The sequence below is a fragment of the Pleurodeles waltl genome, chromosome 8 (assembly GCF_031143425.1).
Source record: "Pleurodeles waltl isolate 20211129_DDA chromosome 8, aPleWal1.hap1.20221129, whole genome shotgun sequence".
In the NCBI taxonomy this organism is placed as follows: Eukaryota; Metazoa; Chordata; class Amphibia; order Caudata; family Salamandridae; genus Pleurodeles; species Pleurodeles waltl.
Window position 1 is genome coordinate 329178621 of NC_090447.1, and position 24416 is coordinate 329203036.

General features: G+C 41.4%; 1 protein-coding gene across 2 annotated transcripts in view; it reads right to left on the reverse strand.

Annotated features, from left to right (window-relative positions):
• KDM6A (lysine demethylase 6A) overlaps positions 1 to 23725 on the reverse strand; it is a 709557-nt gene extending 685832 nt beyond the window's left edge. For both annotated transcript variants that reach the window (XM_069204190.1, XM_069204189.1), the window contains exons 1-2: positions 21676 to 23725; positions 21451 to 21514 (exon numbers count right to left, since the gene is read on the reverse strand). In XM_069204190.1, coding sequence (XP_069060291.1) covers positions 21451 to 21514; positions 21676 to 22160 — 549 coding nt within the window. In that variant the 5' untranslated portion in view covers positions 22161 to 23725. The remainder of the gene's footprint in view (positions 1 to 21450; positions 21515 to 21675) is intronic.
• Positions 23726 to 24416: the final 691 nt, after the last annotated feature.

Sequence of the window (24416 nt, forward strand, 5' to 3'; positions counted from 1 at the left end):
AAAATGGATGTTTCTCTTTTGTTAAAATTCTCAATAAAACAGATTGTGAAGAGTATTTGTCGATAGTATCTGCTATGTGCAATGTTTAAAAAAATTCAAAGCTCATTGTTTGATTAGAAGGATTTACATAGTCAGAAGCAATCTATGTTTTATGTTACTATTCCATTGATAACACCATGTGATAAATTAAGTCTAAAGAATAGACAATTCTATCAATATTGGTTGTAAGAAAAGGAGATCGGTTAAAATGACTTTCCAAATTTTAGATAAAAATCAACTTTAATTACACAATTAAACTGGTGTCATGTGCTTCACTATCTCCCGGTTTCAGATTGTATACCTTTTTTTTTTTTTTTTTTTTTTTTTAAATGCATCCAAGCATGTACAGCTCTAACTCAGAACATGGTATAAGGAGTAATTAAAAGCTTACATTAAAAAAGCCTTGAGAGAAACGGAAGGCCAAAGGCATAAAGAAGTTTCCTTACTGAGCCGAGTCTGACAAGTCCCATCCCTTTTCACTTAAAAAACAAATCCTAAAGCAAGATTATTGAAGGACGACTACTCCAAGACATTCCGGTACAGAGAGGGTTAAAAGTGTAATAAATTCAATAAAACCCTAACAGATTCATCAAAGCCAAGATACATCATGCAGCTGACTATTAAAGTAGCCAACAGCATCTGCCACAAAAGAATACACCAATCCCTAAGGGGCAACAGTTTATCTACTAACCTAGCAGATGCATACATAACTGGTAAATCCATCCAACTTCAGGACAACAGAATTTTACTTCTGCTGCTCTATCAATAAGCTAGTGATCTATCCAAGATAAGTACCAGACCATACCCTGCTCACAAGTTAAGTCAAGACTTCAGTGTTGTGGAAACTTTAAAGCTATGGTGAAGGTCAAACTATGCGAACTGCTGCAAATTCACAAAACTTAACAATAGCTTCATGCAAAAAGAACACTGAGCAGAATTTGTGTGTGCCAACTCCATCAACTCAGGCTGTTCAGTTTACAATTTATGCGAATGACATGTAAAAAATAACAGTTCTAATGTATGCCGCAAAAGGATGCCACTGATGTTAAACGGAAATATCAGAGCGGAAATGTAGCTCTATTCAAAATTAGACAGGCCTTCCTTTATGTCCAGTATATCTAACAAACTTTAAAGACTAACATATGCAGCGTAGAAGTGTCAATCTCCAGCTGGCCATAACGTGTGGTTCAACTGAACAGTTAAGCTCTAAGATGACTGGCGAGGTGGTGGTCCCAGCGGGGAGGGGGCGGGCATTATGCAGCCCTCCTCCCCAAACATCACCTTGGTTAAGGAGGGGCCCATGGTCACCCCCCCAAATAATAAATCCATCCAGCCGGAAACTTGCCCACCCAGCGGCAAATAAAAAACACAAGCACGGGAAAGAGCACATTTTGGCGGATTCGCATCACAGAACTGTTTTTTTTTTTTTAAATTAAAAAAAAATAATCTTTTTTGGCTCAGACCCCACCATCAGGCCTTCTGTTTATTTTTTTTATTTTTTCTTGGGACTCTGCTGAGTCAGAGTCCCAAGATGGCTGCCAACACTTCCTGGTTCAACTGTTGGCAGCCAATCAGAGCTCAGCATGAGATTTGTGGGATCCACAGACCCTCTGAGTCCTTAGAAATCTATATTTCTTTTTTCTTTATTAAAGCAAAAACTACTGAATGGATTTCTACCAAAGAAAAAGATGTTTCTGGACCAAGCTTTAGCTTTTTTGCCAAATTTGGTGTAATTCCATTGAGCGCTTCATGCTGCAATTGTGTCTAAAATTCCTACTGGGAACTGCATGGGGAAAATGCATTTTGGGAAACCCCACCCCTTTCTCCACCCCCACTTGACGGATCACTCTGAAACTTTCCAGACAGTAGATGAAGTACTCAAGACACTAGTTTTGAAAATTTCATGACAATTCGTCAAACACCACCAAAGTTATAGGCAAAACAAAAAGTGCTTTTTCTATGGAAACTAGGTCCTTACTATAACTACCTACTGGCGACCACCAGTAGGAGAATATATATATATATATATATATATATATATATATATATATATATATATATACACACACACACACACACACACACACACACACACACACACACACACATATATACATACATATATACATACATACACACACACCACACCCCCCCTCACCTCAACCCCATCCATTGGCAGGTAATTATAATAAGGTAAGCTGTTCCTATTTTGCTAATAACTTTGACACCATTTAACGAATCTCCACAAGACTTAACAAAAAGGTATTACTTTTTCACTAGTTTGTGCAAGGAAAGTTCCAGAATGACTTCAAGGACTTCTGCAAAAACAGTTGAATAAAATTACACCAAATTTGGCAGGAAGCTAGATCTTTATACGCAGATAGTATTTTATTTGATTTGGTGTAAATTCGTTTAGTACTTTTTGATAAATTAAGGTTACAAAAATAATTGCATACCTGGATGGTTGGGCTTGATTGAGAATCAAGAGAGTCCCTTCCAAACCAATAAAAAAAAAAAAAAAAAAAAAAAAATAGAAGGCTTCGATAGGTCCAGGGAACTTTATATTCCCCTACTCCACACCCTGCCCCCGCTCCTCCTGGGTCAAAGTCATTAATGTCATTTGAGAGGTCATCAGTCAAAAGTCAGTTGAAGTATCTTTATTTCAGGTAATAAAAATCATTACATTTACTGCATAGAAATCAGCGTTAAACTATTAAGGTCTTGAGATATATATATATATATATATATATATATATATATATATATATATATATATATATATATATGCACAATAAAAGAACATCATAATGTTTCAGCTATACTTTCAAGCTAAATGCAAGGTATTAGTGAAATTACACTAAAAGGTAATATACATAAAGTTAAATATCAATTCAGATAGCATCAACATATTCCTATCTTATTTCCATAGTCAACGGAATGATTCCTGCCCTTTCCAATAACAAATGCAAAGAAAAATGATATGAATTTACTGAGCAATGCACCCACATATCTGCAGCACTCATCTGCTATAAATAGTGGGTTCTGACAACCACATCTGGGGGGGGGAAGGAGGGGATATTGCTGTGCGGCCTGCCGGGAACTCTGTGTCACGCCCGGTCTGCACTTTTATCTGCCCTCTCACGTGTGCCTAGGGCTGGCCACTAAACATTCATCTACAAGGGGCTGCCTATGCTGCCACGTTTGAAGGACCACGACACCGTAAAGGAGCTGTTGCCTTGAGCAGGGCACGCTTGCCAATATTTTTCTGTCCTCAGAAATGTGGCAGCACGGGCAGCCCTCTGTGTCCGAAGCAGGCAAATAAGGTCAGGCAGCGCGGTCGAGCTGGGGAGCAAAGAAACCTGTGATTAGAGTTGTGCAGCTGGCTTAAGCGAGTTCTCCCATCAATGAGGGCGTAGGGGGTGATGCCTATTCAGTGGCAGAGTGTATCAGGAGTCCAGAGTGCAAAGCAGAGGACTGCGCCGTGGGGGTTCAACAGAGCCAAGGGGGTGGTCATCAGTAGCAAAGGCCAGCTGGACATGACATATATGCAATGTTGCAGTTCCATCAGTGGACATCTGCTCTCCTACCACCTCCATCTTCATATATGTACAGATTTTAGAAAGTAAAATTGACAACGTGACTACAGACCTCAATTTGCTTCATGCAGACCATCGCAAATTGATAGATAAGGTGCATGCTACCAAACAAGTTCTTACTGATCTGAAACCAAAGATGCGCAAAATGGAGACATCAGTGCAAGCATTGACAGAACGAGTCAGTGCCCTGGAATATTGCATGAAAAATGCATAGGGTCGCTGGAGGTGGAACAATGTCCGCGTGGTTGGCTTTCTGGAGGGAATGGATGGATCGGACCCCACTACCTACGTATAGCGCTGGCTGAGTGAGCTGTTTCCTCCAGAAAACGTTACACAGATTTTCTCTGTGGAAAGCGCCCACCTCTTTCCGACAAGGCGGCTACTTCATCTGCTCCATTACCGTGACAGGGACTCTATAGCAGTAAAACGCCACCTGCGAGAGTTGGATACAAGTTACTCACCCCTATTCCCGGCATGCTTGAAAATTATCACAGATGGAAAAATGCATTTCTTTGACTCACCTCAAAAAACATGGGACTGGCTGGAATCTGCAGGTCTACTGACTGCAAGCCAAACAACATGCAATGTTGTGACACCAAGTAAACCAGCCATCTCTCGTGGTCGTGAACCTCATCCACACCGCCGAACACAAGAAAAGTCCACAAATGATCTAGAGGAGATTATAAATGAGTGACGCCGTGCTCTGCAGATCGTGGCTACACTCTGCGACCCCATGCAGGAGGCAGAGCCTGAAGATGTCAGCGATGATGGTTCCTCAGCCTCTTGGCCCTCTGGCACAGACTTGATTGCCCCTCGACTGCCGCAACACCCCCCTTACTTAGCTACATATCTTGTTCAATTTACCAACATCTGTTGTTCAGACGTCTGGATGGAAACATGTTGTTACCCCACTCTGTTGGCATTTATGGTTACATGTTTAGGACTTGTTTTCTTGCTCTGCGCCACTTACCTCTGCAACCCGGCTCCACCCCATACAATCAGTTTTTATTGTTGCTACACGCTGCTGCCCTACTAGATGGATACACAGCGGCACCCCGCTGTACCACACCTCACAGTTCATATGACCCACTTTAACATGGTCACCTGGAACATTAGGGGAATGCACACTCCCTCACGCCATTTTTCCGTCCTCTCATCTCTCAAACTCCATTCTGCCCACAATGCACCATCACAGGAGACACATTCAAACCAATCAGAAGCCATTAGGTCACAATGAAGGCGGCGTAGAGAGCTATTCAGTACTAATATCTCCTCCTACACCAGATGGGTCTTACTCTCGGTCCAAACAGGCACCCCCTTGGTGGCAGAGTATGTGAACACAGATGTCAATGGCCAGTATGTGCTGGTGCGGGGTTTTCTACATGGCCGTCAGGTACTTCTGGGCTCCATCTATGCCCCCTATTCTTGCATACCCTATCTGAGGCACCATCTCAGTGGAGTGAGCTACCATGGCTCAAAGGAGGTGATTTTAATTGTATCCCTAACATTGGCTTAGATCGCTCCACACCCTTTCCCCCCATTGCCTCACACACCTACTGCATATAATGGCCAGATGCTACATGACTGGCTCCAACACTGGCGACTAGTTGACATCTGGCACTTTCGCAACCCACATACCAAAATATACTCATCTTTCCCCCTCTCCAGATTAGCTGCATGTCCGCATAGACAGATTGGTCGGAATACCCTCCTTGCTCCCCTAGGTTTCACACATTGATTAACTAGGTCGCATGCATTCAGACCACAATACGCAACACATGCTTAAATCTTAAATATCTTTATTTCGGCTAAGAGCCATAAAAGCAATTTAGGAGAAGAATTGTTAATGCATATAGTCATTAATTTAAAAAGTTAAAACTTGGATAAGACTAATCTAAAATGATACACAGTTGATAGCTGTTCAAATACTAAAAATATTTACAAAACACTAGAAACGTATATTCAGTCTTAAAAACATGCAACTGGTTAGTATCAGTCTATAATGTCATACTATTTGCAACCTATCGGTCTATGCAATCTTAATAAATCATGAATCTAGCCAGACATCTTAGCAAAGTTACAAACCAATCAGATGTAAACTCTCTCTGGATCCAACTGCCCAGGCACATTGAAGATACCTTGTTACTACAAACACTACCTTGTCACTTGTATCACTTGTCAGTATACGGAGAGATTCTCTATAGTTCCTTATACCAAAAAGTCCACATAAAGGGGATAATCCACTTTCTCCTGGGAATTGAGTATCTTGGACAGAAAAAGACAAAATGGGCCATAGTCTCAAGCTGTGTCGGACAAAAATGGCAGAAACCAGGAGTACAGTCAACCTTGTTCCACCTCGTGGTGTATAAAAATAAAAAAAATAAAAAAACTGTAAGGGTACACAATGGAACATACAGAAGTTGCTTAACAGAGACATTGCTAGCATTGAACAAACAGTTCTAGAGTATAAGACCCAGGCCATAAACAGTCCTGCAGCTGCAAACCAATTACACTGCCCACTCGGCCCACACCCATGACTCTGCTGACAAAAATGGCCGGTTATCAACTTAGCTTATCCAGCAAAACCAACCCAGATAACCCATTACAGCATTACTCTCTGCTTCGGGTACTTTTCTATACACTTAACAAGCTATACACAACAAACTAATGCATTACTACACAGATTTAGATCACTCTGCCTCAGACACGAGTCCTGAAGAATTTGGCTCTTCTCCACAACGTCGATGCCCCACATTACCTCACTCCAATAAGCCCAGTTGGATGATCCCATCACGCCCTCCGAGTTCCAGGAGGCAGCTAGAGCGTTGGCGGACGGCAAGTCCCCAGGCTCTGATGGGCTCCTTAGTTTTATAAAAACCTATGCGCCCATACCTTCTATGCAACTAACGATGTACGAAGTAGCCCTTTCAACAAATAGCCTTTTTGCTTCTCCACGGGAAGCCATCCTCATTTCCCTCCCTAAGCCAAACAAAGTTCCACTCTTATTAAGTTCATATCGACCCCTGGCCCTGCTCAATACGGATTATAAGATCTTAGCCAAGATCCTCATAAATCGCTTGGCCTTGCGGGTACCAACCTTGGTTCCCCCCAGACCAAAACGGTTTAGTGCCAGCCCATAACACTTCCCTAGATCTGCATAGTTTTTTCTGCGTCATGATTTACTCCAGGCAGGACTAGCCCAGAGATGGATGCATTGTATTAGGTGTGGAAAAGGCTTTTGATTCACTGGAATGGAACTAACTTTTCAACACATTACATCAGTACAATATTGGACACCGATTCCTCCGGCTAGAAAAACTGTTGTATACACACCCACTGATCAAAATCAAAACGGGACCTTTTATTTCAGCCCCCTTAGCTGTACACCAAGGCACAAAACAAGGCTGCCCGCTATCCCACTTACTCTTCCCCTTACCAATCGAACCCCTAGCTATTACACTTCAGGACCAAGGAGGCCCACGGGGCATCCCTTTAGGAGACAGGACCCACATTATATCTTTATATACTGACAATATATTACTTTACCTCAGAGACACATACACTATCCCCGCCACACTAGCTTTAACGCTAAAGAGGTTTGCCTCCCTTCCGGGCTTAAGGGTCAGCTGGGTTAAGACTTGTCTATTTCCATTTAAGTCTGATGTCCCTAACCCCAATTTTTTTCTCAATGGTGTGCAGATGGGCTGGCAATCGAACACCTTCCGCTACCTCGGTGTCCGCATATATCATGTGTGATGTATTTTTGTGGTGCTTTCACTGTGTTATTGCATGATTTATTGCACAAATACTTTACACACTGCCTCCCGAGTTAAGCCTGACTGCTCAGTGCCAAGCTACCGGAGGGTGTGCACAGGATAATTTGGACTGTGTACGACTTACCCTGACTAGAATTGTGGTCCCTACTTAGACAAGGGTGGGCCAACCAGGGAGGAATTCGGCAAAGCGCAGAAGTAGTGCCCCACTCTTGAGGGTTTGAGGTGACAGGTCGCAACCCAAGCAGCAGGCAAAGCCTCTGGTGATCACCAAACCTACCGGGAGAATGATCTCCTCTACAGTGAGCCTAAGGTACCGGAAGCTGGGGCCACACATGTGCTGGTGGTCCCCAGTGCTACTGGGCCTTCCTACTGGGTCTGGCTCACGACATCCACCTGGCGGGACATTTGGAGCAAGACAAGACCTTAGCCAGGCTTGTCACCCACTTCTATTGGCCCCGAATGTGCCTCAGATGCCTTCTGTAGGTCCTGCCCAACCTGCCAGGCTAGAGGGAAGACATGGAAAAGGCTCAAGGTCCCTTTGATCCAACTCACCGCGTTTGCACCCCCTTTGAAAGGTTGAGAATAGACATCAATAGTACCTTGGACCACATAACTGCCCTAGGCATCAGGTTTATCCTGGTTTAGGTGGACCAAGCCACTCGCTACACAGAGGCGATCCCTCGGAGGACTGTGACTGCACCGGTGGTGACCGGAGCTCTAATGGGGATATTTACCCGTGTGGGATTCCCAAAGGAGATTGTGTCTGACAGAGGCACACACTTCATGTCTGCGTACATGAAGTCCATATGGGATGCGTCTAGGGTAACCTACCGGTTCCCCACCCCTTACCATCCTCAATCCAATGGTCTTGAGGAAAAGTTCAACAAGACCCTGAAAGGCATGATCACAGGCCTACCTGGGGTGTAAGTGGGACGTCCTCTTGCCATGTCTTCTCTTGCTTATAGAGGTGCCACTGAAAGGTGTGGGGTTCAGCCCCTTTGAACTGCTCTATGGGTACTCTGTCAGGGAACCCCTAAGCATAGTGAAAGAGGGGTGTGAGTAAGCTCCCCCCCCCCAGGATGTGGTCAGTTACATGCTGGCCCTCCGCAACCAGATGCAACGTTTCTGGAATCAGGCCAAGAGCAACCTCGAGGCCAGGCAAGAGATGATGAAGCGATGGTATGACCAGAAGTCCACCCTGGTAGAATTCTCACCTGGTGACAAAGTATGGGTAATGGAGCCAGCAGAGCCTAGAGCTCTCCAGGACCGTTGGACTATCCCATTTGAGATCAAGGAGCAGAAGGGGGAGGCCACATACTTAGTGGACCTCAAGTCTCCTAGAAACCCCCAGAGTGTGCTCCAACAGATCCGACTGAAGACCCATTTTGAGAGGTCTGAGGTCAGCATGCTTCTCGAAATCCGACGCACACCTTCCTTTTTCCACGCATCGCCTCCTCTGCATTCTACGTGCGTGTAATTTTGATGCATACCAGGTACACTGTGCACACCAGAGACATTTGTTGATTTTTACAGACTCTTCTTATCATTGCAAAAGTGATATTCCAACTGGTGCTTATTAAATCTTGATTGTTCTGACCTCAATTTACTCAGATAAATATCTTATATTTTTCTAAACCTGTGTGGTGTATTTTTGTGGGGTTTTCACTGTGTTATTGCAGGATTTGATGCACAAATACTTTACACATTGCCTTCTAAGTTAAGCCTGACTGCCCAGTGCCAAGCTACCAGAGAGTGGGCACAGGATCATTTGGATTGTGTGTGAGACTTACCATGACTAGGATTGTGGTCCCTACTTGGACTAGGGTGTATACCTTTGCCAACTAGAGACCCCATTTCTAACATGTCCACTGTGTCTCTTCTGCAGACACAAAAAACATAGAACCACCTCCTGTTTTCCAGACTTAGGTTTCATAGTAGACAAACGCCTCATTACCTACAGGTGGAATTCTCCTGAACCCCCACCAATAACGGCCTGGATAAGCTCAATGCTCAACTGGGTGCAAGCAGAGTGTGTCACCAGGGGTGTGGAATTTATTAAAATATCTACTTGTCCAGGGGACAGGTTGCTTCTCAAATCTACTTGTCCTGTAAAAAGATCTACTTGTCCCTTTGGTACCATGTAGTGTGGCGACAAATTATGGCAGCAGTTAATAGCCTCTCTGATTATGCCAGGGCTACTACCATAGTAGGGCTTGAATACTTGGAGTTTCAATCCCTACTGTAGCAATTTCCTTATTTTGCCACCTTTCTGCAGATCTGCATACTGGGGCTGGAGGAAGCAGTAAGCAATAGTTCCAGGGCTGGAATGCCTTTGAGTCTGCAAACCTACTAACCTGCATGTTTTAAAGATTTTTACCAGCTTCTCTCTAATATTTTCCCATAATAAGAAAGGTTGGACATTTACTCCTGACAATGGCAGAATTAGAACTTCTTCCAGGGTTGGGAAGAAAGTGGCTGGAGGGAAAATGAACTTGCAAATGCTCAATAGATTTTCACATGAGCAAATCTACACATCGTATTTACCCACGCTAAAATACAGTTCACAAATATTTTATAGGGGTACGACATATACCATGGGTGCACTTTTGTGACTTTCTTTAAGAATTTGGGGCCACAAGTAGGTAGGTTCAGATTTGTGACCTGCAAATTGCGAGTCGCAAATCCGAATGTAGGATGGTGTCCTTGACACCATCTGTGATTCGCAAGGGCTTCGTAAATGCCCACATCATGAATAATCATGAGGTGGGTCGCAATTTGCGACCCCCTCACGAATGGTGGCCTGCTGGAGACAGCAGACCACCATGTCTGTGACTGCTTTTCAATAAAGCAGTTTTTTTTGTAATGCAGCCCGTTTTCCTTAAAGGAAAACGAGATGCATAACAAGAACGAAAAATGAAACGTTTTTGTTTCATTTTTTCAGAGCAGGCAGTGGTCCACAGGACCACTGCTTGCTCTGAAAAAATGTTTACAGTGGCATTCACAATGGGGAAGGGGTCCCATGGGGATCCCTTCCCTTTTGCGAAAGTGTTAGCACCCATTTGAAATGGGTGCAAACTGCGATTGGTTTGTGCCCGCGGCCACAAAACAATCCTACATTGCACTGCGAGTTGCAATTAGGAAGGGAACACCCCTTACTAATTGCGAGTCGCAAACCCGTTTTGTGATTCGGTAACCAGGTTACTGAATCGCAAAACTGGGTTTGTGCATCGCAGTGTGCTTTTTGCACGTCGCAAACAGCGAAAGTCGCTGTTTGCGACATGCAAAAAGCTACCTACATGTGGGTCTTGGTCCCTAATTAGGTCTGGTGTTAACAAAGACATTTTGTTTTTATTAAACTTCTATTTCTCTCTCTTTCGGCTGGCTTTACTGTGAGTGATCGCATTCTGCTCTTCCACAAGGAGCATATTGCCACACAAAGTAGTTTTGTTCAGTGTCAGGAACTACAGTGGCAATCAGTGACGTAACGAAACTGGAGGGTGCCCCTTTGCAAAGAACATGGAGGAGCCCCCCCTCCAGACTCACTCAGGGCAGGTGCCGTGCTGACGGGGCCCCCTGGAGGGCGGCTGCGGGGCCTTTGTTATGCCGCTGGTGGCAACGTGTGCTTTAGGAGTTCAAAAACTTTTGGGGGGGGTTTTGCCAATGTTTGTTACAATGTTGAGGGCCTGGTAGCTCCCACAACAATAAAGTGTTACAAAAGCCATGTCAAAACAAGACACGCATTGATGAAACTAAAAGACTTATAAAAATATGTCAGATTAGTTGGCTTTGTCAGTGTTTGTTTATTTTCATGCTTCCCATAATCGTGTTGAAAATGGTTACACTGATTTTCCATTAGAAATATTTTTGGGAAATACTAGCATGCATCAACACATTTTACTAAATGACACTTCATTTGCATATAATCAGAGAGCATTCTGGGAGCATTATACTTAGCCTCTTAGCCTAAACTTTTCAAACATGTGTGTACACGTTTTTTTTTTTTGTACTGGAACCAACGTCAGTAGTGAAGTGTGACCTTAAAACATTTAATTACAGCACGCACCCTAATAATGAAGGCTTTCAAATAATGAACCATAAATACAAGTTCGAACAGCATTATCTTTTGGAAACACATTACCTCAACTGCAGAGAGTTCAACTCTCTGTAAACAGGCAGCCAAAGGGTTTGTGCTGCAGGGGGTTGGGCCTACTTGTCCCAAGGACAAAGTAAACATAAAAACTTGTTGCCCTTGACCCCAAACAAGATGTCCCGGGCGTCGGGCGATAGGAATTCCACATCCCTGGTCACCCTCCACAGAGAAAACAACCTTGGTTTACATAAATATCCCATCGTGAACCACTAGGACACCATACTAAGTGAGCTCCAAATGGATGCCCATCGTGACAGTGACGCGAGCATGCATTAGAAAACACAGATATTTCACAATTCAGCATTGCCTTACTTCCTTTTCACACTTGTTACTGAGCATCCCTGGCAATCGTGCACCTCCAAGTTTTCAAATACGTACACATGGGGTGTGGCAGTGCTGTGGTTGATGTTTGGGGAATTTGAGGTTTCATATTAAGAGTTAAAAAAAGAGCAGTTGCTTAAGTTATCTTTTCAGTGCAGTCTATACAGTCCTTACGATGTGTCAGGCTACAAACTTATTACGTTTGTAGCGGCATACCACTATGCTGCATGTTATTCTTACAAACGCACATTGCAAGACATCAGTTTATTTAGCTCCTTTGGTCAAGATATACAAAGTTGAGATACATACCCCCGACACTATTAACTTTGTTGTTTGATACTATGCCTGTACTTGTGAACTCTGTTCATTACCTACACTAATTCTGTATTGCCTAATGGAAAATCAATAAACAGATCCAAACAAAAAAGTACAGTGGGATAAACAGATATATAACATAGTACCTATGATTTTGCAGCGTCACTATTTTCTAAATTCCTTAGCTAAACCTGAGTGGCGAGATGGATAGTAAGATGTTAGCTGAAAGTGCATTGTGATGAAATTAAAAACTAGAAACTTACCCATAAATATAGTTTGCAGTTATTGCTGTGCCTGCTGCATAGGGGATATAAATGATGTCACAGAAATATATACATGCATTAGTTAGCATTTTCACAAATAAACGTAGCTTAATCCGCCAATATTAGATTTAAGACAAACAAAAGAGTAATGGGGAACTATATGCGTACTTCTTTATTTCATTTATAAATTATCTATATTAACAACTAAACTGATAAAAAATAAAAAAAGCATACACTGTAACTCTGCAAAAATCATGAGATTATGTATTGCCTCTAAAAATAACTGTCAATAGCAAAGTAAATATTTACTCTTAAAAAAAGCTGCAGATAATGGGAGCAAAAACTTTTAGCACTGGTGAGAGATCTTGTAAAATAAATGAGTGAGACAGCCTGGGGGAAAGAAAGTAAACAGCAAAAGCACAGTGGAATCTGAAATTCTATTAACCCAAGTAGTAGTTTCTATTACCCGGGGTAGAACATGCTCAGCTATATAGGACAAGAACTTTGTAAATTCCTTGATTCAACTACAGCCATACTTGTTATGTACAATAACTCAACTGCACTGGGAAATATTTCAATTATTTAAATAGTGTAGCTGCAACTATCATACTCTAACAGTCCTGTCAGCATTCTCAATGCACTAATATCTTTAGGGGGAACAATTATGTGACAGACCATATTATATATTATATTAAACAGTCTTTTTACTAAGAAAAATTATTTCTGAGCTGTCTCCACGCAAGCAGTTATCCTGTTTGAGTATTATTGAATTCAGTTTACAATGATGAAGATAGTTAGGACTAAAAAAAATAAAACAAACTCAACACTGGAGGAAATTATGCAAGTGAAATTCATTGAATCTAGAGCTACACTTCAGGTTCATCTCCCTAATGAAGTGGAAGAGGGCAGACGCCTTTGGTTGGAGGACATTTCAGAGTGGACTGAAATCTATCTAGATATAAAAATTCCAAACCACTATTCAAAGAACACCCATCCACAGCCTAAACCCTTGTTGCTGAAAGAACACCCAAATCAAAGATGAAAAAAAAACAAGATTAGAAAGAAAATGGCAACAACGCTAACAATCTAATAAGAAAACTGTTCTTACTACATTAAAGGTTGTACAATTCACTTATTAGAACAGAAAAAGGAATTGTATGACAAATCACCTCATCTTCACATACACAGAAAAATGCATGCAATGTAACAACCTGCAAACACTGATACAGCTTAGTAGCCCAGCATCTCATTCCTTATGCAATGAAACTGCAATTCCCCCCCCCCCATACCAACAATTATAGTGAGAAAACTTGATTTGAAAGGCTCAAGTTAGGCAATCCAAGTCTGCTGCATGTCATAATAAAGTCCAACGCTTACTTCTGTTAGCTTTTTTCCCCCAATCATTGTGGTAGAAACTACGAACATAGTAAGTGAACACAAAGTCTTTGGACATAAGCTAAACAAACATTTACCAAAATATCACTCTTCTTCCAAAGTTACACTTAATTTACCAGCTGGGATAATGCACCCCAGATCTTGGTTCAAAGCGGCCAATATCACCTCAGCTGTTAATGCTGCCAAAGGCCGATTAAACCAATTTCTCCAACTGGAGGCATATCTCTTATCTCCCTTAGCTTTCCAGTCTTCAAGAACAGACAGTAAAACCACAAACTCACACACATAGAGATGTATCAAAATGAGAACCACCACAATGAAGGACAGTCTTTCAACCTTCCCACAGCACTGTGTCAGTCACAATAGCTATCACGGACAGCCTTCGAACTATTGCAGATGGCAGTGGTGTTGGAACCCTCATCCACAAAATTGTGCTGAACAAGCTAATGGTAGGATAAGAGTTAACACTGGTCTTGGGTGAATAACAAAGCAGGCTGTAAACCTTCAGCCATACCTCTAGCATTATGTTAAGGTGTGCCACAAGGAGTCACCTAAGTGCTCTAACATTTATCTTCTTCAGTTCGTGAAGCTACTTAGATCATGAGGTTCTACAACTATGCTGACAAACATGATACTCAAGAACAAGCATTCCTCCAGAGGGTTTTGGAGACAGATTTGTAAAAAATAGTTAATACAAAGCCCAACATTAGTAAGACAAAAAATGAGGCTGAAATGAGCTCCAAACAACAGCTGACCAGAGTAGCTTGTGTGTTCCACCTTAGGCCAATGTGCCAAACTAATAAAGTAAAAAAAACATACTAGTCTGGATATACTGTGAACGGTCTATGGAAACCCAAATCAATAAAGCTGTGAATACTTATTTTAATCATCTTCCATGCTCAAAGAAAATGTCTGACTATTTTAACAATCTGCAAAAGAGCAAGCTATTTTATCAGTGGTTCTCTCTGATTTTCGTGAACAGATGCCTCCGAGTTAACAAAAGGTATGTTGAAAATATTGTTGCAACTTCAAAATACAACAGTTTTAATCCCGACCAGACCTAAAAGGAACATGTTGTGTCACTTGAGTAAGTTCCACCCTGGGTTCCAAATGAACAGCATACTCAATTTTAAGTACTCTGCATTACACACCAGGTAATATTACATAGGGCTTATTTTTTTTGGGAGCCAACACTTCAGTAGATAAAAACCAATCAGAAACTTAAAATCAGATGGCATGTTTGAGCAAACTGGGAGGCACATGCCTCAGGTATGTGCAGCAAAACGATCACACTTTCTCTACTGGCTCTGTATTTGGAAATTAAAACGTCTTTGTAACTGCAACCTCAACAGGTATCTTCTTTACACTACTTTAAGTCCAAAATCCCCTGGTTCTCAGTACATGCCATAATATAAAATCGTACAGTAAGGTAAAATTGTGCATTTAACGATAAACAATTCAAATATTCAAATACAAAAATGGACTAAACTAGTAACCAACCATAAAAGTAACCTTATTATTAAAAAACAGACGCAATCTCACTTTGCTATACCTGAAAACCCACTCCTGCTAACATCCACCATTCAATGTATAAAGCGATATAATTATCATATATACAGAGTCAGCAAATTTTAGCATCAGGAGCTAGTTTGATCACCTACTTCCATATCATAACCCCCCACTTGCAGAATCATGTGCTTAACTAAGTGCAGAGTGCACGTTCATCATTAAGTTGTTTACACTAAAGGTTTTAAATATCAGTAGCAACCACTTTCTGCAGACATCCACCATGTTTTTGCGAAAATATATTGGCTAACAAAATGCCTATTTCCCATGCTATAATTACAAACACCACTGTTATGTCAACATGCAGGACTTCACCATATGGTCTCTTGTTGGGAGGATTCCAAGTGTAAAATTAGGATATGAGGTGTGATATGCCTCAGGTCGAATACAATCTAGTTATCAGTTCAAGACCAATATTTTCATTTTGGATCAGGTAACTGCATGCAAGATACCCATACTTAATGTTGCACACAGCTTTCCCGAGTTTGTGGACCAAATATTTCTCCTTAATTCAACTGACTGCACCAGTCACAGTAAGAACAGGTTTGTTCAATAAATGGACAAATCCCAATTTCACGCGTGTCTTTTTTATAGGCCCCAACAAATAGTTTGCAGCAGCTCCTGGAAGGATGCCTCTAACATGGATATGAGGTAGACTCGATAGGTTGCTTTCTAACTGCGCCCAGAATAATTTTCTAACTTCATGGCCTTTGTGTAATCCCTTAGTTTGGTGCCAGAGATAGCCAAAGCAACACTTTTGCCTATATACTGGGAAATGTGCGCTACGTGACGGACAGTCGATCCTCTGCTCGCATCTCAACACTGCAATAGACGTCTGCCTTAACATAATGGCAACTTTTGCTCTATGAGAAATTGAGTAAAGCTTATGGTTTAGATATGGGGAATTGTATACAATACCTACTTGCTCTTGGAATGGGTTGCTTCATAAATCTACTTGTTGTTTAAAAAAAATAAAGTCCCTTATGTGCAATGCTGTGAGTTGACAAATTATGGCAGCATTCTCATTTTTGGAACTCTGAAGACAGCACTTCCAATTATGCAAAAAAATATATTATTATATATATATATATATATATATATATATATATATATATATATATATATATATCACAGTTAGAATTTTAGTAATACCCTGTTGCCACCGTTTGCAAATATACATACTGGGGCTGGATGCAGCAGTGGTTCCAGGGTTGGAACTCCCTTCAAATCTGTGCACCCCTACAAAGTTACATGTTTAAGGGGTTTCACCAACTCTTCTTTAATCTGTCCCCACAGTGGGACAGATTGGAAATTTACTGCTACAAGGGCAGAAGGAAAAGTTCTTTCAGGGTGGGGAAAAAATGGTTCTATGAAAAGTGAACTTCTAAATGTTCAGCAGATTTTTTTCATGAGCAAATATGTGCACACATTAAATCACATGCAAATGCTATACAAACCTTTTCTTGTTGTATGACTTTCAGGACTATTTCTGTAAATTCTCCAGACTTCATAAAAGTTGAAAATCAGCAACAACAAAAAATTAATGCACTTTTGTGCTTTTATTAAAGAACTAGGCCCTGATTAGGTCTAGCCTTTGTTTTTTTGTTTTATTCTACGCTTAGAAGAACTGTCAGACAGCCCTCTCCAACCATTGTTCTGTTTCTGAATTATTCACATGTTGCTCCCTCTTAATACAGCATAAGGGAATGGGTCAGCCTACTTCAGCCATTGGCAGCCTTCACTGTGGGCAACAGCATTCTGCTCTTCCACAAGGAGCAGATCTGCACACATTAATTATGTCCATTCAGTGCCAGGTGCTCCTATGCCAATGTGCGTTTTTGAATGCATTTTTTCCCTTTTAGACAGAATATATATGTGTTTGAGTGCAGGGCAGCTCCCCCAGCAATGTTTTACAAGAACCAATCAATACACACACATTAACAAAGACTGCCAATGTATGCCAGACCTATTGGCTTTGCCAATGTTTGTTTCCCCTAATCTATCTGAAATCGTTTTTACACTGATTTGCCATTATTAATCTTTACTAGAAATATTGCATTTTATCTAACAGGCTTTACTAGATGATGCTTCAAGGAAATGGTAACTTCAATTGCACAATAGTTTAGCAAACGGTTTTCCATGCTCCTTTTGGTGTACATTTTGTTTTGAGAGCAAACAGTCAGTAATCCTGCTTCCAAAGCATTTGCACCAATTTGCATCTAATCAGTGAACATTTTAAGTAGCGTCAAACTGCTAAACTTTGAAAATATTTGAACACATTTTCCTACGGAAACTATAGTCAGTAACGCAAGTCAAGCTATCTATTTCCTTAGTGAGCTCGCCCTGATCATAAAGGCTTTGCATTAATGAACCACATATACAAGTTTGAACAGCTCATACATATGAATACAAATCTTACTTTAGTTGCAGACAATGCTCTTTCACAGATCCATTATGTTGTACTGTAAAATGATACCCAATGGGTTTGTGCTGCAGAGGTTGGCCTATTTGCCTAAAGGTTAATAAACATGACAACTTTTGGTCCTTGGTCCCAAAAAAACATGGCCTGGGCGTCAGGCTACAGGAATTCAACATCCCTGTAACACCACCACATATAAAAAGTATGGTGGGCCAAATTACATGCCTACAGTCCAATAGGCAAGAATATATTTCTAGGGATTAGAAAGCAGACACCATTAGAATTACGACATAGGAGGAACAATACTTAGTATATTTCGCGCTTCTACATATTCAGTCTGACATGGAAAACTGCCTGGGAAAAAGCTACTTAGGTAGATCAGTTCCGGAAATTGGCCATTGCTGAAATCTATACATCTCCTCAACACCAGGAGATTGATTCTGCAGTGCAAGTTACACTGTACAAAGCCTATAAAAAAAATGTAGGTATGTTTCTTTCAGACGGAACTGAAGGGGTGCCCCGCATTCAGTTTAATTAAAACCTCAAATGCAGCCATTATTTTCCAAGCAGCAACAGATTCTGATGAAAAAGCACAAAGCAATGTCCCAGTTCAAGTCCAGTTCTTTTTTGATGTAATGAGGAAAGAGGTGAGGAAAACCTCTCAAGCATTTTCGCTGCATACAAATTAAGAGGCTGTAATTCCATACAGCAAATTATTCTATTTTAATTGTTATTCTGTTTCATCCAAATATGTGGTTCACCTGCCCCCAAAATCCAATTCCAGTTTTTTAAATGCAAAAAACAGGTTAAAAAATAAAATAAATAAATTGTAGTTTGGCTCCTTTCGTTTCACTTGTAACGAAACCGAGTGACGCACTTCCAGAGAGCAGACAGTAGGTAGGCTTTCCCCTAGGGAATGTTTTAGTTTAGAAAAAATTGTTAGACAAAGAAAAAAACAAAAATATATAATCAAGCTTTCCAGGGATTCCCTCACGGTGACTATTAAAGAAAGGTAGGTAGCATCTAGTATTAAGGTACCCAAAGTTGAAATCTTATAAGCAGCCTACATAAGGGATAGAATTACTTTTCAACATTGAAGTTGTTTCATACAGCTGCTGTCGTGTAAGAAAAACAAACTCCAGAATCCGATGAAGTTGTCCTCGCCCTAAAACTGCCTTTCATGGATAAATGGTATTTATGCAGCAACTTGGCTACCAAGCCAGACTAAAACCATGGGGAGCTAAGGCTGATCAAAGCGAGTAAGCATATAGAGAATAATGGTATGTGGTCCAGAACGAGGTTAAGAATGGGAAGGCTTCAATAAAGAGCTTCAATCCTGAAAATCTTACTTTACAACTCGATTCACTTTCCAAATGGAAGTCACATTTAAAACTTAATAACAAATCATTAACATGATGTTCGCACAATGTCAAGGTTGATGAAGAGGGACGTTCAACAAAACATGTAAAACCATTCCTTGGTTACCAGGTGGTAATGTGACCCTTGTCTACAACAGGGACTGCATAACCTCAAGCAAGACAGTTCGCACTCGATAGTCAGTCAATCAATCTCTCCATCATAAATGCAGCTATTAAACGTTTTCATATTTATCAAAGTCATTGGCCACAAGACGATAACCATTAAATTGACTGCATAACACATCAAAGCATTCAATTCGCATGTTTATTATTTTTATTAAAGTCGAAGTTTCAGAAAACTTTAAAATCTAAAATAAACTGCATTTTTTTTTTTTTTTACTTAAGAAATTAATTACGGCCATGGCAAATACTAAGTTCTTCAAAAGAAATGCATCGCTACACAAAAATGTTGAAGTTGAAAAATGTTTTAACTACAAATTAAAAAAACAAAGTGATTATGTACATAATCTCTGAGCCATTACGTTAAAATCACGATGTCAATAAAATGAAGCTAAAAAACAACCTATACAACTTGTTGTACCTTCAAGGTTGCACGGACAGCTATCAAACTGCCAACTTAAAACCAAAAATAGACTCATGATAGGAGACTGTACCAGGAAAGTTAATACACACATCAGAGCCACTCTTCAATAAAAGGAACATTGTAGTGTTTAAGCTAGTTTTACGATCAGAACTGTCACAAACGAAAACCTCCGGGCAGAGGATGCAACCACTGGCAAAAGTAAAAAGATGTCAAATGGGAGGGGAAGGGTTGTTTTTGGACGGTCCTATATGCACCTGCAAGTATTCAACCCAGCAGCAGGAGTGGGCAGCGGTGCTGAGAAGTCACTCACACGAAATGTCGCCGATCACAGTTTTGAAAGGGCAGGTACGAGTGAATTTCGAACACACGGCTGCATGAGAGCAAAATTCTAGTCCTAATATAGGCTACAGAGCCCATTCTGTCAAAAGGTCTTGTTCTGTGCATTTTTTTCCTGCCATCCCGGCCCATGTACTGGGTGGTGTTACTTAACTCTGAAACGTCCACAGGTTCACGTAAAAGAGAAGAGACAACATAAAGGCAGATGTAGCTCCTCCCAACAACTTAACAAGAAAAGAGCACAACTTGCTGTTGACGGCAACGCAGCGATTTAAAAAACACTTAACATTATAAATTAAGTTCACCCCAGTAATTCCATGATAAATAATCTGGAGAATTTTGCAGTGAGTAAAAAGCACAACACGAGAGAAACTAGAAAAAAAAAACTAGTACCTTAGCAGCGAAAAAAAAGCATAAAGAGGGAAACAATTTCCTACAAGGGAAGTGAAGAGTTAAGTACAGATGGGGGAGGGTGTCCAAATACAAGGGAAGGCATGTTTAGCACAGAGAAATTACAAATACAGATAGAGTGAAGTACAAGTGGGAAGAACGCACATTACCACATGGCAGATGCGCCATGGTTACAAAAAATGCACGCATGTAAAAAAAAAAAGCACAATCAGGAGAAACAAGGAACAACAACGGTGGAGAAAGTTCAACTAAAGCATAAGAGCACTTCAGAATACAGTGCACCTGAGAGTAAAGCCAAGTACATATGGATGTGAACGGATAAGGCTGCGCGCGCCCACATGGGCACCGGGAAGATACACATATGCAGGAGGAAGTGTGTGCACGCAAGAGGGGTAAAATGTAGTCGCCCATCTATTCGAGGAGCATACATGTCAATGTTAATAGGAAATAGGTATACAAGTGACTGTAGGCCAGAGATGGAGTGTGCAGCTGACTGCAATGGAAGAGACGTAAGTCTGAAACACACTGAATGGGAAAGATATGGAAGTACCAAACTCAATGCACCCACTCACATATGCGCACGCAGGAGCCTGACCCATCCCAGGGAAAAGAAAATGGGTGTGAGCCAAACTGCAAGAGAATGGGGTGCACTCACTTGTTCGGAGAGTGCGCACGAGAACCAAAGACAATACACTGTTAACATTCTAAACAAAAGGAACAGAAGCACAACTATAACGATGCAAGAACGTGAAACCCTCACAAGCTGTCATGAAAGATCTGGACCATTCTGTCAGAGTAACATATACGGGACACATGCGAACCCAACTACGAAGACTTTCTCCGCTCTGTCAGAGGCCCCACAAGCCCGAAGCTCTCAGTGCCACTCCGCTGACAAGCTTACCTTCACCAACAGGGCCTTGGATCTGGCGCCATCTTCATGAAGCCTCAGTAACCCGTACAGGCGGCTGCAAGAAGAAGAGAGACGCCGTTACAGGCGGCTCAGGCTGCAGCGCGGCGCAGGGAGCCCTGGGCACAGCTCCCCGGGGGAAGGTGCGAACAATGGTCGCGCACCGCTAAAGACAACTGCCGTTTCAGATCTCGCCAGCTACAGTAATCCTGGACCCACCTGTCGATGCCGGCCAAAGCCTCCCGTTCCGCGGCCGTCAGGTTGGGGCAGTCCTCCTCCTCCGGCTCGCTGGCTTTTCCCGCCGCCATTTTCTTTTCCTCATCACAGAGAGTGGCGGAGGCAGCGAAAGCAGCAGCAAGCGACACCCCACAGGACTTCATGGGAGCAGAGCCGCGCGGGGCAGCAGTGGAGGACGCTAGTGCGCGGCAGCCTCCAGGGGAGGGAGCGGCCGCATCGGACTCAATCCAAAGCTGCTTCCCGGGATCCCGGCGCCCGCCGCGGACATGATCAGCGGACGCGGAAAGAAACCGGGGCTCGGAGAAAAGATGACACGGCACTCCCGATTTTTTTTTGTGTGTTGTTTTTTTTTTGTGCGATGAAACAACAAACTTCCGCAGCCAGCACAAAGTTGTTGTAATTGTGTGACACACTCGCACGGCGAAACCACGCCGCCGCCGTGACCCGCTGCCCCCGCCCTTCCCCATGCGCAGCCAATGATGGTCCGTTGCTTCGATCACGTTACCTTTGTTGACTTACGTCAACTCAATAGCCCCCTCAGTTCCTTCGCTATGGATAGAGCGAAACCTACCATGCTGAAATATGCCCGCCTCCGATGTTCAGTTTTGATTTGTGGGACTTGATATAGGAACCCCCGTCGCTGCTGCCTGCCTATTGGCCGACTCAGCTGTCTTGTCCTACTGTCTTGATCTACAGTGAAGCTGAATTACTTTGAATTTGGACGCGAGGAAGGTGTACGGATTTTGGAGGTTGTACGGATTTGCTTTCCTTGTTGGAATGGTGATTATCCGTGAGCTAATTACTGTTCATTTGTATATTGTGAGATTAATTTCCACGGGGTACGTTTGATCTTAACTTTCCATTATAGTGTCCGAATATACAACCGGATAGAAGACTGATTAGTTTTTTTCTGGTCTGAAGCACTTGCAGTGAATTGGCTTCTAGAGGAGATTGTCGTTGACATCTTTACTTGTCTGCTTTTATTTTTACCAGGTAGAACTGATTGAATGCTACATGAAACACACGTAGGGTAATAACAGGCGGAAAAAAATGTATTCGGATCACAAAACTTAAATAGGTCTTTCCATGCCCTTGTAAAACTCAGGATTTGTTACGCATAAAGACAGTTGCATGTCTTTCCCAAAGGGAACAAGATAACGTCAACGAAACTAAAGCACGTAGTCGTTGAAACAAATACCAGTGAACGCAGAAAAGATTTTTGGCAAATGGAACCAGTTCATTTGCCTCAAACCGTTCAACTTGAAGGCCCACTCCCATTAGAGTTTTCCTGACAGGACTGTTTCTGCGCAAGGTTATGGTGTGGCATCTGGTACGTAATAAAGTATGTGCATCTGGACATAGCTACTGTACCAGCATCGTTCTCAGCAGTTACCTCGCTATTTAATAAGCAATGTATCCACTGAAAAGCTTTTGTTGAGAGTCCTGATTCCGTTTCTAAACTGTTAGAGAGCAAACATTATTAATAAAAACGAATTACTAAAATGCAGTGTCAAATAAGGTGAATTTAAAGGCCTAACTGAAAACCGTGCGTTGGAAAAATAAATGTGCAGCTTTAAAAGTGACTGACCTGGTGTCCACCACAAAGTGTTTTATATGAAATAATAATGTTTAATGAAAAAGTATTTTGATTAATCATAATTTATCTTCTTTAGTACATATAATTATTAATGAATTACAGAACTAAAGGTTTGAAATTATTCAAATGTTTTGTTTCCTGCATGTGTTAACACTAGTGAAAAGGCCTACATTTTAGTATTTTCTATAAGCACGATGGTTAAACGTTGCTGATTTAAGTGAAATGTTTGCAAGTAGTTTATTAAACACCATGTGTGACTTGCAAAACGGAAAAATTATATTCTGTTCTTTCGTATTTCTGCGAGATAATAATTGTACGTTTTAACAGTGGGCTTCAGTGCTCAATGTCATGTTCCATGTTGTTTTTTATTTCGTAATATTTTACAGGCGCTGTCGACCACAGAGGAGGGTAAGAAGAACAGAAAGAGATACATCTGAAGCACAGATGAAAGTTTATTGGCTGCTCACTAAACCACCTCATAGTCTTGTCCAATAGAAGCCTAGGTAGTAACTTTTTGGGACTTTAATTTAGCAATCTTTAATCAATATAAGTCAGTTTCGTTTTTCATTCAGCTCCATGCAGTTCATTCAGCTCCATGCAGTTCGGCTCTTTGCTCTTGTCTAACAGTTCAATTACTTTAGGCCCAATCTCCCTGAACTGTTTTCCAATTCATGTTCCTGATGCTGTCTGAAGAAAAGACTGTAAATTGATATCTCATTTAAGAGAGGCATAACTAATGTGCATTTATTTTTCCTTTAGAAAATCCAACCACACGTTTTTAGTTAGTGCCATAGTAGATGTTTCCCAAAATAATTTTTGTCTTGTTTTATTTTTGCAGGAATCCCAAACATGCTTTTCAAATTAGAGTAATAGCTAGGGATGCCTGACCTAATATTTGATTTTAAATGTTTATTGATTGTGATTATTTCAACTGCACAAACTAAATGTATGCAGTTTCTATTTTTCACTTTCACTTAATTCTGCTGTTATTCTGTGTCGTTCTCTTGAAATATCTAATGTTAAATGCTTAAACAAGATTGTGATTGTTTAGACATTTTGAACAACCCGTGTTGTTTATGTATTTCTATCTTTTAGTCTTGCGCATGATTCACATGACTTTAGCATT